This window comes from Octopus sinensis, linkage group LG20, assembly GCF_006345805.1.
Source record: "Octopus sinensis linkage group LG20, ASM634580v1, whole genome shotgun sequence".
Classification (NCBI taxonomy): domain Eukaryota; kingdom Metazoa; phylum Mollusca; class Cephalopoda; order Octopoda; family Octopodidae; genus Octopus; species Octopus sinensis.
Genome location: NC_043016.1, coordinates 14,289,265 through 14,308,319, shown reverse-complemented (window position 1 = coordinate 14,308,319; position 19,055 = coordinate 14,289,265). Strand labels below are relative to the sequence as shown.

Sequence of the window (19,055 nt, the reverse complement as noted above, 5' to 3'; positions counted from 1 at the left end):
CCGTGAGTGTAGTGGGTGCTTTTTACGTGCCAGACATCTCAATATCTCAAAGGCTGTCCTGAAATTAAGAAATGGGTGACAGGAAGGGCATCTCACAACCTGTCCAACCCATGCTAGCATTGCAAAGTAGATGTAAAACAAAGAGCACGAATATCTCATAAAGCCCATTGCTAGAAAAAGGTTTATAAGCAAGTAGCAGTATCGCCCGGCGTTGCTCGGGTTTGTAAGGGAAATAACTATATAAGCATTTTTCGAGAGTTACTTCCCTTATAGATGCCAATTCGGGCTTTCTTAGCCATTTCTGTTTTGGTGTCTTCAAGCCATAAAGTCGTTGTTCTAAAAGAACGCTGGTCTCCTTGACAACGCATTACGATGTTGATTTCCTTAAACTCCCTTCCCCACAGCTTCACGAGGGAGAGAAGAAGGGGGAGAAGCAAACACAGGTGCAGGTGTTTGAGCGTGGACGCCAACTCCGCCGCCATTGACACACGAAAAATTATGCATTAAAATGGAATAAAAAATGATGTTAAATTATTTTTTAAATCGTAGACTCATCGTAGACACGCGCTAATACTCAGACGGGCTCGATATGAATCACGACTATAAGATACCCGAATTTGGTTAAACTGCACTGCAAAATGTGGGAGGAGTTAGGAATCTAAATCGTAGACACTCACACAACTACAGTTTTATATATATAGATTTACATTACAAATCCAAATCAGTGATGCCTTCTCCCCTTAATCAATATTCTCAACCACGGTCTTCTCATTCATTTCTAGCCTCTGTAAATTTGCTATATTCACAGTATATGTTTTACTAACATGGAACATCCCACTTTTTAGACTTTTCATCTAGTTGAATGTATACTAAGGTCCGAGTCATAAAATAAAGAAGGTCACTGTATAATGGTGTGTCAATATAATATTATGAGTTATCTCCCTTTGAGAGTGCCTTGAAAAGAAAAATGTCATGATTTAGTATTGACTTCGAATTTTTGGCACAAGCCCAGCAAGTTGAGGGAAGGTAGGGAGTCGATTTAATTTACCCCAGTATTCAACCGGTACTTATTTTATCGCCCTTGAAAGGATGAGAGGTAAAGTTAACCTCGGCGGAATTTGAACTCATAACATAAATACAGACAAAATACCACTAAACATTTTGCTCAGTAAGTTAACAATTCTGTCAGTTCACCATCTTCTCGAGATTTAATATTGAAAAAAAAAAGGATATTTAAGACATTGAAATAAAGCAATATGTTTTTAAAAAACAATCTGTCTGCTTCATTTGAGTAAAACAACAATATGTCAGTCACCTACCTCAAATGAATTACATTCGGCACAATAGATTTATGTGGAACTCTCACTATTTTAGGAATTCCTGTAGAACCTGAAGTGCTGATACAATAGGCAAGATGGATGGAATACTTCTGTCGATTTACTCCATTCAGTTTTATGACAATCAACTGCCATTCAGGAATCAATACCAACACTTCTGGATTCAAAAGAAATAAAATGTTTTCTATATCCTGAAAAATTAAAATAAACTCGTTTATTGTTTGTGTAGTGACATATTTTGCCAATAATTAAAAATATACAATGGAAATACATAAATATTTTAATGCATTCTTATATGCGTTTCCACAAACCTCATGCTTTCCTTGTATTCCCCATTCATAGGATATTACAAATATGATTTGCAATATCCATGGATTTTAAGGGGAATATTAATACATGTGTTTGTTTCCTCAGGGAAATGTTTTGTTCGTGTTCTGGCTGTATGTATCAAATATTTAGCTAAGGAATATTTATTAATTTACACCAGCCAGAAGGATCTGTGGGGTTATTGGGTAGTTCCTGTGGCTATTTTTACTTATCATACATATAGATATATGGGGAGGGGGTATATATGTAGTACATTACTTTGTATTTAGATCTGTGTAAGTGGGCATGTGTGGATAGGGAGAAGAAAAGCATATATACATTGAATTCAAAACAAAGAAATTCACAACCATTTTCTTTCACTTCGCTTATAGTATTGATTTCCACTCTCTCTTTTCCTAACATCAGCCACTTTACAGAGTGTGCTGGGGGCTTCTACGTGGCATCGCCACAAGTGCTTTTCACCACCAGAAGGACCAGCCGTAACACTTTTCCTGTGGAGTACATGTCGTCTTGAGTACAGCAAAGCACCAAGCATCTCAATCTTTTGTCATCTCACCCGAAAGGTTCATTGTTCTGAGGTCATTCTTCAGTACTTCATCCCATGTCTTCCTGGATCTCCCACTTCCCCTTGTTCCATCTTTTAGAGATTGGCATTTCTTTATGGAGCTGACAGCATCCATCTGCATCACATGACCAAACCAACACAGTCTTCTCTCTTGCACACAACAACTAATTCTTCTTATGCCTAACTTCTCTCTCAAAACACTAACACTCTCACAGATGTACACTTACATTACACATCCAGCAGAGCATACTAGCCTCATTCCTTTCTAACCTTCGCATGTCCTCTACATCCACTAACCATGTAGAATTGCTGTCTGTATAAATACATCATACAATCCTCCTTTCACTTAGAGAAACTTTTCAGGGCCAACAGAGGTAACAGCTCTTTGAATTTCCTCCATCATATTCTTATTCTAGCTATCACACTCTCTGTGCATTCTCCTCCTAATATCATATATATATATATATACACACACACATTAAATATATATATACACATTATATATATATAATACATGTATATAAATTAGAGAAGAACCACCATGGAGCAATTCAACAATGATATACTTGAATCATACCATATAGAAAAAAATTAAAGATAGAATAAAACATTTACTTAGAACTAAATAAAGCATGAAATAATAAATAAATAATATATAATTAGTAAATAGACTACATGTGTTTCGTGGCTATATTTTCAAATTGATTACAATAAAATCATTTCAATTTAAATATAGTCACTCATCAGGTCTAAGATAAAAACAATAAAATAATTAAATAAATGTACATATATTATTTTATAAGAAAAGATAAATATATATAATTATACATAATTTTACATTAATAAATCGAACAAAATTCAACAGTATATCTTAAAATAAAAACACAACATCTTATTGAATATATTCTGTTAAATCTTTAAACTTAATACATAGGACTTAGTGTTTATAATAAATTTATCTCGTTAAAAACGTGGTGTAAATAAAAATAGAATAAATAGATAGAAACATTTATTTTATCAATGAAATATATTTTAGCTTATAGAAGAAAATAACAATACTAATATAGTATAGTATAATGAAAAATAAAGCTGAAAGTGATGCTGGTTAACAATCAAATATTTTAAATGTGAAGGTAGAACAAAACATTTAATTCCAACAAGGTGATGGCCATGCTTGAAATTATATTTCTGCAATCTTGATATGGTAATTGCTACCTGTTTAGATTTAGAAAATATACAAACCTTCAAATAAGAAATGTCAACAACAACAACAGCGGCATTAAGTGACTTCAAAGACTTCAGAATAAACTTCTCGGCACCAGGTTCAAAGAAGTAAAATGCAGCTGGAACCTGGAGTATTCTGAAACACATAGTGAAAGAGATAGATTCATACATTGGCAGAAGAATGGAGTATCAAAATCAACTGATACTGGCAGATAATGCAAAATACAATTTACAACAGAACATTCTAAGATTCAAAAAAACTGTGAAGCAAAATTTTGTTTAATTTGTTGACATTTCTCAAGGAAGTCAAATAACAAACTGCCCCTGTGTGGGACAGTTTTTTGTTTTCTTCAGATATAAACTCAAATATTAAAATTTGAGACTAATTCCTTTTTCTAATACAACACTCACAATAAAAGAAAAAGAGAAAGAGGAAAATGAAATATGAAATATAAGTTTGCTAATTGCTTCACTTTGGCAAAAACTTTAACGTTACATACTAAAGACATTTAATAGAGCTAAGTTGTCACTTGCTATCTTTTATCTTTTACTTGTTTCAGTCATTGAACTGTGGCCATGCTGGAGCACCACCTTGAAGGGTTTTAATCAAAAAAGTCAACTCCAGTACTTATTTTTCAGCCTGATGTGTATTCTATCTGTCTCTTATGTCAAACTAACAAGTTACAAGGATGTAAACAAACCAACACTGGTTGTCAAGTAGTGGTGGGAGACAACTACAAACACACACACTTATATATGATGGGCTTCTCTCAGTTTCCATCTACCAAATCCATTTACAAGGCTTTTGTAGAGGACTCTTGTCCAAGATGTCACAAAGTGAGACTGAACCCAGAACCATGTGGTTGGCAAGCAAATTTCTTACCACATAACCACACCATAAAACTTTATAAAAATCCAAGTAAGACATCTATTAATTATGCTTTAAAACAAAAACAAACTTTAAAGCAAAAAGGAAAATCTATCTCTTACTTTACAATAAACAGTCATATGGGCTTTGGATAATTGAAACCATGGCTACATGAGAGATGGTTAATATTTAGGGGTTGCTTTAATATATAAGGGTTGTATATTGCCTGTTCAAATAACTCATTCATGTTTAGAAAGATACTCAATACATTAATTAGACATCATCATTTAAAGTCACACAACCACAGAATCTAATGGGTCCAAGGACTGCATTGCACTCTACTGTCAGCCTTGGTTTGGTTTCTACAGCTGAATGCCTTTCCTAATGCTAAACACTTGACAGTCTCCCCTGGGTGCTTTTCTTGCACAATCAGCACTAGTGAGGCCATCATGCAGCTTACAAGACAATAAAACCCAAGGAGATGGGATTCATACTAGCAGATGAAAATTAAGGTATGAAAGAAGAGGATGGAGTAGAGTAGGGTTTTCTTGTAGGAGATTTATATCTAGGAAACAGCTTTTTAAAAAGTAATAACGGCCATAATATAATTAAGTTGAAGTAAATAACTACTCAAGTTATAAAGTTAGGAGTGGCTGTGTGGTAAGTAGCTTGCTTACGAACCACATGGTTCCGGGTTCAGTCCCACTATGTGGCACCTTGGGCAAGTGTCTTCTACTATAGCCTCAGGCCGATCAAAGCCTTGCGAGTGGATTTGGTAGACGGAAACTGAAAGAAGCCATTATATATATGTAAGAAGCCATCATATATGTGTGTGTGTGTATGTGTGTGTGTGTGTGTGTGTGTGTGCGTGTATATATATATGTTTGTGTGTCTGTGTTTTGTCCCCCAACATTGCTTGACTACCGATTCTGGTGTTTACATCCCCCATAACTTAGCGGTTCGGCAAAAGCGACTGATAGAATAAGTAATAGGCTTACAAAAAATAAGTCCTGGGGTCGATTTGCTCAACTAAAAGGTGGTGCTCCAGCATGGCCACAGTCAAATGGCTGAAACAAGTAAAGGAATACCCAAGTAAAAATTAAAGTAATCATAGCATACCCAAGTAAAATAGCTGGTGTAGTTTCATTTGTATGCATACAGATTCCTATTATTTCATCATCAAGTCCGTAGTTTCTCAAAATGTTAGCAATCTGTAAGAAAATGTTTGAAAAACGTTAACTAAACTGCTTAAAAATATACAAATAACAATTTAATTCAAAGTAGTGATTGTGCTAGAGGATGTTTCTCTATAATAGAAAGCAGTTATATCTACCTCACCACTCAAGTAGCACACTTACTATCATTGGTCCTAAAAATAATGAGTTACTGTTATTTTCTGTTGCAGCTTTTAAGCAAAAACACTTTAAATTTCTTTATAATTTTTCATGGATTCCTGATTTAGTTTCTAGCTTATTGCCGCAGCATTTAAGCCAGTCACATCAAGCCCAAATATTTCACTTGTCTTAAGTCAAAACCAGTTAAATCCAGCTGCTCACACCTACCATACAATGTCATTCCAAAAATAAACAATTGCATCATCAAAATCCCGAATTTATGAGATGATAAATGATTAATTCAAAACATTGTAAATAAATAAACATTACGTTAGGCAGAGTAACCTGAATGCTAAATGTTAAACTCTTCTGATACACACACACACACACACACATACACACACATATTTTAGTCTAAGAAACAAAAGAAGTGTCCATCCTTTTTGTAGGTCTCTCTTCCATTAACTTGTAGACTGTTACTCAGAAGGAAAAATCATCATCATCATCATTTAACATCCTCTTTCCCTGCTGGCATAGGTTGAACGGTCTGACATGGAGCTAACCAGCAGGGAACTGTCCATTCCCCAGCTGTCTGTTGGGGTATGGTTTCTACAGCTGGATACCCTTGCTAATGCCAACCACTTAGCAGAGTGTGTTGGGTGCTTTTTATTTGCCACCAGCTATCTCATTATTCATGTACTATACTAGCATAGTCCATCATACTTTGGATGGTACCTAGGTATACTGAGAAGATTTGTTATATTCCTGAGAGGAGAATGAGAAAATACCTGAGGACAGTGGACTGCACTCACAGGAACATAAACATATTAATAAACATCAAAGTAAAATTAATTAGTGTAATAATAGACATAGGAATATAAGTGCTTATAACATAGACAGGAGTAGAATAAATAAGGAAACGACAGTCTACAGAGTGAATAACCAAAATTACCCTCCAGTTAAGGAAGCAAATTGTCTAAGTATCTCTAGTATTTCTCTTGAAAACCCTGGCAAATATCTGAAAAATTCAGAAATTACACCTTAATTAGGTATGATTAAGCAGACCAAATATAACAAATTTAACCCTGGAAATAATGGTTGCACATCCCATAATTCTAAGGGAACCAATGTATGTAAAACCAATCAAACTAGTATAAATAACAGCAAACCAATAGAAATATCACATGGTTTAAAACCCTTTATTGAATTTGGGTAGCTATAAGTATTCCAGGAATTTTCTTTAGTGCATTAGAAAAGCATTCTTCTATAATAACAGATATAATGAGATATACAATAGATATACCATGAAATTGGTGTATCCCGCTACATCTAGTCTAGTGGATAACATAGCTGAAACCAACAGTAAGAAATAAAATACCATTAGCAATATCAAATGTACTTTTAATTATTCAAGGAGTAAATAAATCCAAGTCACCTACAATATAAAAATATAAAAAATGATAATGATGGTAATGCAATATCTCTTTATAGTAATAACTTACGCTAATAAAATAAAGTCATGACAACAAACTTAATAGTATGTGCAGCTGTAAGAACCATCAGAAATGCCCTTTAAATAACCAATGTTTGATGGATTATTTAATGTATAAATGTACTGTTAAAATTTAATGTATAAATGTACTGCCAAAACAGTCACAGAAGTTTGGTGCAGGCTTTGGCCTGGCCAGCTCTTGTGAAACTGTCCCACCCATGCAAACATGGAAGGCGGATGTTAGTCAATGATGATGATGATGATGAAATTCACTTTTTTAAATACAAAAGAAAAGAACAATGCACTTTATTGGCTGAGTTCATTTGGGACCGCAAGAAGATATCAACTACTTGATTTTTTGGTCATTTATAGGTAGCATTCATCCATACAGAGAGGGTGGCAGTATCCATAATTTGTGCTCTATAGAGATGCTAGAAATTCTTAAATGCAAGTCTAATTTAATTAATCATTATAATTTGTTTTTAATCTGTTGCTGTCACTTATTTAATAAAGCCTTCTAAAAATTTTCACATAAAAATTCCACATAGGCGCAGATGTGGTTGTGTGGTAAGAAGCTTACTTCCCATGGTTTCAGGTTCAGTCCGACTGTATGGCACCTTGGACAAGTGTCTTCAACTATATAGCCTTAGGCCAACCAAAGCCTTGTGAGTGGATTTGGTAGACAGAAACTGAAAGAAGCCTGTCATATATATATATATATATTTCCATTTGATGTAGTCTAACCCTGCCTGTTCCACTGCCCTGACATGTCAAGAGGTTGTTAGTGATGGAGAGAAAGAAATTTACTAGATACAACAGTATTTCAAAGGGATGGCAGTCTATTTACTACAATCTTAGAAGTATCAGTATATACCTGTGTCTCTATATATCCCCCCCCCCGCCACCTCTTGACAACTGGTGTTGGTGTGTTTGCATTCCTGTAACTTACCAGTTTGGCAAAAGAGACTGATAGAATAAGTACCAGGTTTAAAAATTAAGTCCTGGGGTTGATTCATCTGACTAAAAATCCAAGGCGGTGCCCCAGCATGGGCACAGTCTAATGACTAAAACAAGTAAAAGATAAATGCTAACCAACTTATATTGATTCAACTATATTCATGGCTGTGTTCTTACCCTATTAATTCTCTGACACCTGACTTAATTATTTCTTGTGTAACTTACCAATCACTCCTTTCTTAACTAAAATGTATCTAATTTATTTGTAGTGGACCTAATATTATCTTGACCTGATTACCAAGGTGGGCATTAATTTCTTCCATGCTTCCATTCTAACAAACCCACACCTGCCTACTCTTCTTTATTTTATTTCAAATCTCATCTCTAAACAAATCTTTATTCTACAATTTCTCTCTTTACTGATATTTCTGAGATTGTAGTAACAGACTGCCATCCCTTTGAAATTCTGGGGTATCTAGTAAATCTCTTTCTCTCCATCACTGACAGACCCTTGACATGTCAGGACAGTGGTACAAGCAGGTTTAAACTACATCAAATAGAAATATACTGAGATATCTATTCAAACATTCATGGAGTGAATGTTTGACATTTAATTTTTAATCTGATATCCTGCAACATAACATCCCTCAATATATCTCCTGGAAGTAACTTCAATAATTAATTAATTAATTGTTGTATAGATTTACACAGGTCTTGCTGATAAGTGAGATTGTAGTTGTGGCCAATGCCAGTGTTGTATAACGGGCATGTAAAAAGCACCCTTCAAATGTTGGGTGATATGCTATGCTTGAGAAGACCTGTTAAGCCAAGTGAAGTCGTAGTTGTGGCCAATGCCAGAGCTATCTGACTGGCATCCATGCTGGTGGCATGTAAAAAGTACCGTTTGAGTGTTGGGCCTCAGAGATAACGACAGCTGAGACACTTGGTGATATACTATCCTTGTGTAGACCTGTCAAACCAAGTGAAATTGCAGTTGTGACTGATGCCAGTGTCACATCAATGGCACCCGTGCTGGTGGCACATAAAAAGCACCTACTACTCTCCTGGAGTGGTTGGTGTTAGGAAGGGTATCCAGCTGTAGAAACATTGCCAAATCAGACTTACTAGTTTTCAGTCAAACCATCCAACCCATGCCAGCATCGAAAGCAGACATTAATTGATGAAGATGATGATTTACACAATATTTATAAGTACAAAGCAATGTGTCAGTCGATGAAATGGTTCCACAAACTATTGAAATAATTGTAGCCTTTAATAAAGTTGATGTCATAACCATCATCTTCATTCCTTCATCTCTTTACTTTTATACTCTCTGATAAATATACAAATAAACTGAGTGGTGAATTTCCTATGGATTAAATAAAAATTATTGTTTTCTATGGGCCCTTTTCAAGCCTTGCCAGGTTCATGGGCCCGGTTTCCCAGTTTCTATGGCGTATGTGTTCCCCCCAGCTGGACGGGACACCAGTCCATCGCAGCATTACTCAAGAAACAGGAAGAAAGAGTGAGAGAAAGTTGGGGTGAAAGAGTACAACAGGGGTTGTCACCACCCCTTGCCGGAGCCTCGTGGAGCTTTAGGTGCTTTCGCTCAATAAACACACACAATGCCCGGTCTAGGAATCGAAACCGCGGTCCTCCGACTACGAGTCTGCTGCCCTAACCACTAGGCCATTGCGCCTCCACAAATAATTATTATGGATTCTGATTTTCCTCCTTTGACATTCTGTTGACCAGGTTTCTACATGGAATTCATGTAGATTTCTACAATCCTTACATTCACTAACTATGCAATACATCCGTCCATCTTCTATATAACCCTAAGAGAGTTCTGGCAGTAGAGTCCTCCATAAAGTCCTATCAGAAGTGACTGTCATTACACTATCCAGCTGGACTCCCAAGTGTGACCACCTGAGACAATGGATATAATCCAACCATCTCATTTCCCTATATGCAATAGTCCAGAACATGTGTATTTGGAAAGCTGAATAACAAAGGTGTTTATACACAACATGAATACTTCTTTCTAAATGTTTGGCATTTAATTCTTTTACACATACATACACATATATTCTCCATAGTTTTTCTTTTAGAATATATGTATTTGTAACAAATATTGGCAGAATTCCAAACACCAACTCATTTCATAGTAATTGAATTCAAAATCACTGTTTAGATGTAAATAGACTTAAAACATCAAACACAATTTTCTTTCTAGTGACTTACCATTCAGATCTTGAAACATTTAGAATGCAATATTTTTAGTAGATAGTGCAAAAGAAAAAAACATTAGAATTTCAGTGTAGTGAACATTTTTGAATAAACAACATATGAGAATCTCATTTACGATTCTGTCTTTGGCGCTTGTTTTTTTAGCAAGCCATTGGCTATAAACAAGTGATTTGTCTGGTAAGAGACCAGTGGTTGTGACACATCTAAAGTTAACTTGCTGCAAGAATTTACAGCTACTACCATTACATAACACACATCTCACATGAACTGTTTCACTTGGTATTAATCTCTTTTCTGTCATTTATAACAACAACAGTGTCATTTTGGATGCTTTGTGGTTTTCGTCAATGCATGTTGAAATCTTTAAAGAAAATTTTTAAAGTATTACATAGATGTAATTTTTGACACCGAATCTGAATTTGTTATTCAATTATTCCAGAAAAATTTTGCAAAAATTTTACAGGTATTCAAAGTTTGGTAATTTTCAGAATTTTCAGCCAATCAGAAAACCACATTTGCTGTCTCTTTCATCATCAGAGGTGGAAGGGGGCACCGGCATGTCAAAACATTAAACTAGCTACAGTAAAACATTGAAAAACATGAAAACATTCATGAACAAATTAAATATTTAAAAGCTACGAACAAACCAACAGGAGTTGCTAGATATAACAGTCAAAACATTGGTTAAAATAGACATTTATTAGTTTAAAAAAATTCAAGAATGAAAGTTGTGGCCATTTTGTCACTGTTCTAAAATCTCTATATCATTCTAGAATTGAATTCCTTCTGTTATGAAAATAAACAATTATAGAACATGTGATGCTTCTTTACTTTGGTTACTATGGAAACAGAGTTCTTCACCATGGTGATGTGTAAAATAGGCACTTCTGTTTGGCTTAAAGTACTCAAATTTTAAAGGCTAATAACTTTTTAATTATGGATTTTTATGGGAAATGAATTTCATTTTCATAATTAGTATACAAAACTTAATCCATACACCAAATTTGAAAACAATTTGAGCAAAATTGTGGACAGTGACAAAACCACAAAGATCCTTGTATTGTTAACAAGAAAAAAATATTTTTGTATTTGGACTTCACAAAGATTTTCCTGTCAACCAAAATACCCTTGCATTACACTGGTAATCCACATCTCAAGAACACTACACAGCTTTTCACCAAACCCTCAACATTATTAATGATGACCAAAGCTTCAATATCCCAAAGAGTCTCCACATTCTAGACATACAATCCAACTGTGAGATCTATCTACATAGAGGTGCAATTCTTGTCTCTGCTCATAAACTCAGGTAACGCCTGCACTTCATTTGTGAATGTCACCCTTCCGCCAGACATCCTGCTAGAGAAGTGGTTTGGTAGCGTCTCTATCTGGCATTGTCTTATACGAAATGTTCAAGTAAGAGGTAATTAAATGAATGTCAGAGTCAAAGCAACAACAACTGCACCAACCGTTCATCACTGAAGAGCCAGATGACAAAACAAAAAAAAAAACATCACAGTTCTCCCATGTGTGAAGCAGTTACTGGGAGATAACCCCATGGATGTAGTTATCTTAAAGCAGGCTTTTCACCAAGTGACTGTTGACTACTGTGCAATATTTCTGAGCTGCTACCAAAGAGTTAATGGCCATAAAACTGGCAACATTGGAGAAGTTTCAACATTCCTTTCAACTGTTACACAAGTGACACCAAGGCCACCAGTAATCTCTTCTTGTTCTTCTTCATCACCTTATAATTCATCTTTTCCCACTAGCTCTGAAGTAGCAGCTCTCCAGACTCAACTCATAGACAGAGATAGGAAGATAAATGCACCGTCAGTGCAGATAAATATCCAGCCATGCTGTAGCAGTATACACTTTCAGAGTGTAGTCTCATGGTCTTGTAGTCCAAGTGCTACTTGGGTAGCCTTTCTGATGTATTGGCACCACAGCACACTCAATAGCAATGCTCATAAGTGTTCTCCATCCAGTTCACTTTCTCTTTCTCCTTCTGGAAACAATGTTGCCAGGAACTAACAGTGGCAATCATACCCGGTTCACTTCCTAAATCCAACTGCCTTTTTTTACATCAATTGATATCCATTTTCTTGTGAACACTGAGCAGAGGTTAGCATGGCACCAGGTAACAGCAAACCATCACCAATCCTTCTCCAGGTTGTTAACCATTCTCTGATGGTAACTTTTGAAGAAAAATTTATAACCTTGGGTCTTGGTCTCAAAAGAGCTTTTAAATTGCTGACTTCAATTCTTGGAGCTGATTTCTTCCATCATTTTGGCTGTTGATGTCAAACATTACAGATTAATGGATTCCAGTCACTGATCTCAATATCTAAAGTGTTAGTATGAAGGGCATCATCTATCAGCCCTGTTTTAATGTCTCTCATTCAAGCAGGTATGATGCTTTATTGTATAAGTGCCCTGACATTACTCAACCTACAGTTGAAAATCATCCAGCCACTCACTTTGTGACTCATATCATGAGAGCTCAACCATTATGATTTTAACCCAAACTGCAAAAACTGGTTCCTGATTGTGCTAAGATTGCCAAAGCAAAGTTTAAGCATATGCTGATCCAGCAGCAACTGGTCTTCATCCTTTCATATGATCCCCAACAAATCTGCAGATGATGAGTGGCCTTGTCATGACCATCAGCTTCTTAATCATGCACAAAACTCAACAAATACCCTGTCCCTTATTTACAGAACTTTTCTTCCACTCTTTATGGTGCTAGAGTGTTTTCAAAAATTAGTCTGATCCAGCATACAATCAAATTCCCATCAAGCCAGAAGATATTCCTAAAATGGCCATTACAATTCCTTTCAGGCTTTTCAACTTTCCCAAAATGCCATCTGGTTTATGCAATTCTTCCTTAATTTTCTAATATTTCATAAATAATGTAGTCCAGGGTTTAGCCTGTGTCTAATCTTATATTGATGACTTATTTGTTGCCAGCACTACCAAAGATGACCATGAAAAGCATCTGCAACTAATTTCCGATCATCTCTCTCACTATGGTGTCATTATCAGCATCAGTAAATGCCTTTGTGAAATGTCTTCTTTAAATTTTCTGAGACACTGTATCAATGAAAGAAGAATTCATTCTCTCAATGACACAGTTAAATCAATTTTAGATTTTCACACTCTTTTATTGTTCAGGAAACTAAGGAAGTTTATCAGTCTGATTAATTTTCATCGTTGGTTTAAAACCCAGTGTGTGGAACTTCTGCAACTCCTCACAGAAGGTCAAAGCAGAATGTTAACGGTACCTAGCAACTGCTTTCTTTCTTCTCCAAGTAATTCAAACCAGCTGAAATGAAATACAGTGCCTTTAGCCAAGAACTGCTACCAAAGTACCTCAGTGTGAAACATTTCTATCATAACTGGAAGACCCTGTATTCTCTATCTCTACTAATGACAAATCTCTCGTGTTTTGTATTCTAAACCTGAGTATCATTCACTGAGGGAAATTTGTTACCTGAATCTCATACCCCAATACACCACAGATATTAGTTACATTAAGGGCTCAGATAAATCAGCAGTTGATGCCCCTTCTTGTATCCACATTAAGTCACTGCATACCACTGCCTCTATAAACCGTCAAGAGAACTGTCAATCAGGGAAAAGATGAAGAACTCAAACTTCAAAATTCTTCCTCTCTCTCTTTCAAACTTCATCCTCTATCCTCTTTTCCAGGTTTTATTTGGTGCAACATCTCTGCTGGTCACAAAGGCCCTTTTGTATAGAAAAAGCACAGACATTTGGGGTATTTTCCTGCTCTGCACAACCTATCATATCCTGGCGCAAATCCCACTTTAGAGCTGATAAGTCCATTTCGTGTGACCTGGTATCAACAGATATATCAAGGAATTGGCCAAGAGTTATGTCCCTTGTCATATGACGAAAGTTCACCGCCACAGATCATCGTTATCATTTCAGAATTGCAAATACCTCACCTGTGTGGATCGGCTTTCTCAATGGTCTGAAGCTATCCCTCTATGAGATACTGCTACACTTCAACACCTACTACAATCACAACTGAGGACGTCAGTTCGAACCCATTCTTTTCTCAGAATTGACATGCCTTTTAGATTGTAAATGATCTCCTACAATAAATAGCTTACCGTCCTGCAGTCAATAGTATAATGGAAGGATTCCACTGACAACTAAAATCCACTCTTAGAGCTTTCCACAACAGCAATTGGCTAGAATACTTGCCCCTAATTACTCTTGGAATTCACTTCACTGTTAAAGACAAAATTGGTGCTACATCAGCCCACCTGGTGTTTGGCATGACACTAATATCACTCTTGTTTCTCCTCTGGAGTGCCCAGATCCAACAAGCTGCATGCGGGTTTTCGCATTATTTCAGCTCTGCAATGTGCACAGAAAATGTCTTCTATCAATATTCCAACTCGTTTCAGTTAGATCACCCACCCACCATCTGTGCAATTTAACCAACACCTTTTGTTCCTGCATTCACCCATTCTAATGCACATTCCTGTATAAACTTCATATCTGCACTTTCCTCACTTTGTTCACTGCATTATTACTGGTCATTTCATTTGCAGGATAAATTGACTGTTTAGGACAATTTGAAATCAAAACACATTTTGATCAACCTGATCACTATTAAAGATATACTTTTCAGTAAAAGCCAAATTTTCTGGAGACCAGGTTGATGCATTGTCCATGGCAAACATCAATGACTTAGACGGGCTCAACATCTCCATCATTCTCTGAGTCAGAAATGTAAAATACAAGGGAATGGAACGTTGATGTAAGAAAGCTCCTTGATTCCAAAGTTCTTCATGGATTATCATCCTGACTAGATGCAAGTTGTTTACTTGCCAAAACAAGACATACCTAATTAAATGAGCTCTTGTTAGGGTAAATATTCCCTTCAACTCTGGAACTAGAGAGATAGTCCAGGGACTATAGAGGAAGAGAGTCAATGACCCACTCTGCTCCTGGGCTACATGCAGGCAACCCCTACAGGATGCCATGTAGCAACACTTTTACTTCTTTATACATTCTTAAAGTTGTAGCTGAGGAGAGGTCAATCATTGCACCCGTAGCTGAATGGAATACAATATTGGAATGCTGCAACAGATTGGTAAATTACATCATTCAGCCTTTAGATGTTGAGACATTCGGAAGAGCTGGATTGCTGACAAGGAAGTTTCTTGTGTCCCAGCTTATCAGGTAGTGAGCATGCCAGGTTGGTTCATCACTTCAGCTTTGCAAGCTTCCACATTGTTTCAGGTGTCTCAAAAAGCTTTTAGAGGGGAACACCAGTGTCCTCTGGAGTGATAATTGATGGAGTGTGTATACCTCTTTCCTTTGTGTATTAATTCACTCCTATATTTTCTTTTCTTTGCAGCAATTTTTTTCTCTCTTCAAAGTACTTACTTTTGTTAATTGTATTCTTTTTCAATGAATAAATAATATATATACAATATATTTGCTGAATTTGCCAGTCGTGTTTTCCACTTTTAAATTTGTATACATCTCTATCCTCCCTATTTCATTCAGTGTTTTATCCCACAGAACCAGAAATAAAACATTTTATTAAATTCATTCTTCTGAAAAACAACACTGTTTTGGAGTAGTAGTCCCTCAAAGCCCCATACTTTGTAGGAAAAGGTAATTACAAGGATCTTTTAAACACATTTCGTTTTTAATATTCCCATGGATCATGCAACAAAAATTACGTTTCTGAAAAACAGCATTTCCCTATAATTTCAGGGTTACCCCGTCTCTCTCTTCCCCGTTCTCACTTTTCCTTGAGGCATGGGATTTTCAAGGAACAGCTATTCCAAAATTCTCCCTCCTTACCCCACCATCTCGAAAATTACACCGGACCTTTATAAACTTTTCTTAAAAACGCTAAGAGTAAAAGATGTTTTATATGACACATTCTACCAGTATACGAAATTTGAAAGTGTTTGGTTACAAAAAATTATTTTCTGAATCTGTCGGTCAAAAGGTAAATATCCATTAACACCCCTCTTCTATACACGTTTTCCCGTCATCTATTGACCGGCAACAATTCAGACTGACCTTTAATTAGCCACGCTGATTCTATCCTGTTAATCCTATCTCCAATTTAGGATAATGGGGAAACTGCCCCACCTCTGATTTAGTCTTGAATAAAAGAAGAGAGGGAGTCAAATGTAATGATCGAATGTTTAATAATACACAAAGAAAGTTTTTAATATGTAAATACTAACATACAAGAGTTGGGGAAATTGTTTAAGGAATTACCACCAAAACGACAAATTTAACAAATAATTTCTTGAGGTTCTCTATCCACCGGTTATCTTTTTTTCCCCCACCCCAGATCGTACCAATATTTTCGCGTTTTACTTTGGAACTAAATTTAAAATTAAGTTTGTCAACAGGAAATACAACTATTATTTTGGGAAAATATAAACGGTTTTCAGTCGGTGTGCGCGCAAAAGACACAAAAAGCGAGAACGGGATTGCATGAAACACTTGTAGATGATGTTGTATAATAATAGAATGTCAACAAACAAAGGATTCCTTTCACAACTGTAAAGTTCGAAGATCGATTCGCGAAGTAGAATATTATCAACATTGGCAACAAGATGCACAGTGAACAAGTTTTGTTTGAAATGAACAATATTAGTCGCATGTGTTTTAGCTTTATTAAATACGATAAAGATATTCTATTTCATATTATTAAATAAAATATGGACAATGATAATGCAGTCGCCTGGTGAAAATTATGGTGTAAATAAATATTCGAAACAAATTGGCGAAAAGCAGCGCCGTTTTAAAGCTTGGACATACTGGGCAGTTGCCCGGAGTCCTCACGGGTCCAGAGGATTCATTCTGTCCTATGTATGCTGTGGTTTGCAGTCAATGTATAAATCCTATAGGGCCCAGGGCACTGACTTGCCCGGGGACCTTTAATGCTTCTAAGACGGCCCTCGTTAAAAGGTAATTAATTTATTAAAACAAAACACTTTAAACAAATGATACTTATCATAACAAATTAAATCTAGGTATTTAAAGAAAAATAAATACAGCAAAGAATGTGCAGTGGTTGATTTAAGTTTAAAGAAAGAACTAGCAAAACAAAGAAAACTGTATAAACATTATTATCAGTTAAAGATGAAATTAGGAAGTTACGAATAAAGAGAAACAACAACAAAAACGATAATAATAGCATCATTTTTACCTGTTTGGATAATTTATGAAGATCATTATATGTGATAACAGAATTCTCCAATTCATCATCATATATCACTGCAACCCGGTCTTTGAACTTATCTATTACATGCAAGACAAGATCGTGTAAGGTGCCCATAATTATATATATATATATATATATAAGAGAGAGAGAGAGAGAGAGAGAGAGTGTGCGAGAGGGGAAAAAACACTTATATAGACTTATTTATAAATAATAGCATAATAGTAAGAATCGCTCTTGTAATTCTTTGCAAAATAAGTAAAAACTTGCTCTGGGACCAATTTGTGATTTTCATGTGTTAAATGAATCGATATTCAAAGATTTGTGACAATGCTTTGAATATTAGTAGATGATTCTATTTGATTAAAAGCATTGTTGTTTTCTTGGGAGAAGAGACAAGACTAAATTGAAATGTTCCCGTGTCCCACAACACAAAGTAAAGTTCCAAAATATTCATTGTTTAACATGTGAGTAAAACATTGCCAAAAATTGGTTTTTAACTCTTTCTGTTTACTTCATTCTATCTTGCCGATTTAAAAGTCGATATTTTTCATTTACCTCATTTTTTAAAATTTCAATTAAATTATTGTATTATAAAATGTGTAAGAGAGAAAGTTTTTTCTTGTGTTCCATTAGTAAACAAAGCATGAACGATTGCAACAATCGGTTTACGGCCACAGCTGGTGCCCGCTCCATCTCCACCCGTTTGTTTACCAACTTCAGCTTGGTGCTGCTTATCTTCATCATATTATTTCTGTTACTGTCTCAGGAAGTTTTCTAACAGAAATCTGTAGAGGCAAGAGAAACTTTAACAAATAAAGATCATACCATATTTACTGTTTTAGGTCAATGACATGCAACAGGTGTTTTACATTGATCTATGGAGTATAATTTTATATTGTTAAAATTTCTCTTGTCTCTCTACAAACCGTTTAAAATCGCTAATAAATGTACGTTGTTTCTATTAAAACCGTAAGGATAAACGTTAGATAGTTGATATCCCTTATTTGGCTCATACACGAGTGTATTCTATCATCGCCTTTGTTTCCTCATAACTTTCAGAAAAATAAAGGTAGTGTGAGGCAAATGAGGTGTTTTTACTGTATTTTAGACTTAAAGACAAAAACTCAATCAGCTAAATTAATGGCCTTCCCTAAATGCATTAAAAGCATTATAACATAATCTGATCACTATTTCAGAAAATTATAACCGTTCTCTTTGAGCATATAAAAGACAAATTTGGCTGGGGCAAAATAGGTAAGCAAAGATAAGGTAAATTTGCCGTTTCAATCCTCCAGAAAACAGACTCATACACATCAATATTTATCCCTGGACATCAGAAAGATGAGAAATGCATCGAAAATTTAAAATATCTAGGTCAGATGAAAGAAGGTCATGGAAAAATGGCACATGATATGAAATTAACGAAACTCGACTAAATCTAAAAACCCAACATAATAATATATT

The 19,055-nt window shown here is 35.5% G+C and overlaps 1 protein-coding gene across 1 annotated transcript in view; it reads right to left on the bottom strand.

Annotated features, from left to right (window-relative positions):
- The window catches only part of LOC115222544 (beta-alanine-activating enzyme-like), a 101,817-nt gene extending 84,095 nt beyond the window's left edge, over nucleotides 1-17,722 (bottom strand). Inside the window, exons 1-4 of the mRNA XM_029792805.2 lie at nucleotides 17,577-17,722; nucleotides 5,441-5,532; nucleotides 3,472-3,589; nucleotides 1,320-1,528 (exon numbers count right to left, since the gene is read on the bottom strand). Of these exons, the coding sequence (XP_029648665.2) occupies nucleotides 1,320-1,528; nucleotides 3,472-3,589; nucleotides 5,441-5,532; nucleotides 17,577-17,705 (548 nt within the window). The 5' untranslated portion in view covers nucleotides 17,706-17,722. The remainder of the gene's footprint in view (nucleotides 1-1,319; nucleotides 1,529-3,471; nucleotides 3,590-5,440; nucleotides 5,533-17,576) is intronic.
- Between the last annotated feature and the right edge of the window lie 1,333 nt (nucleotides 17,723-19,055).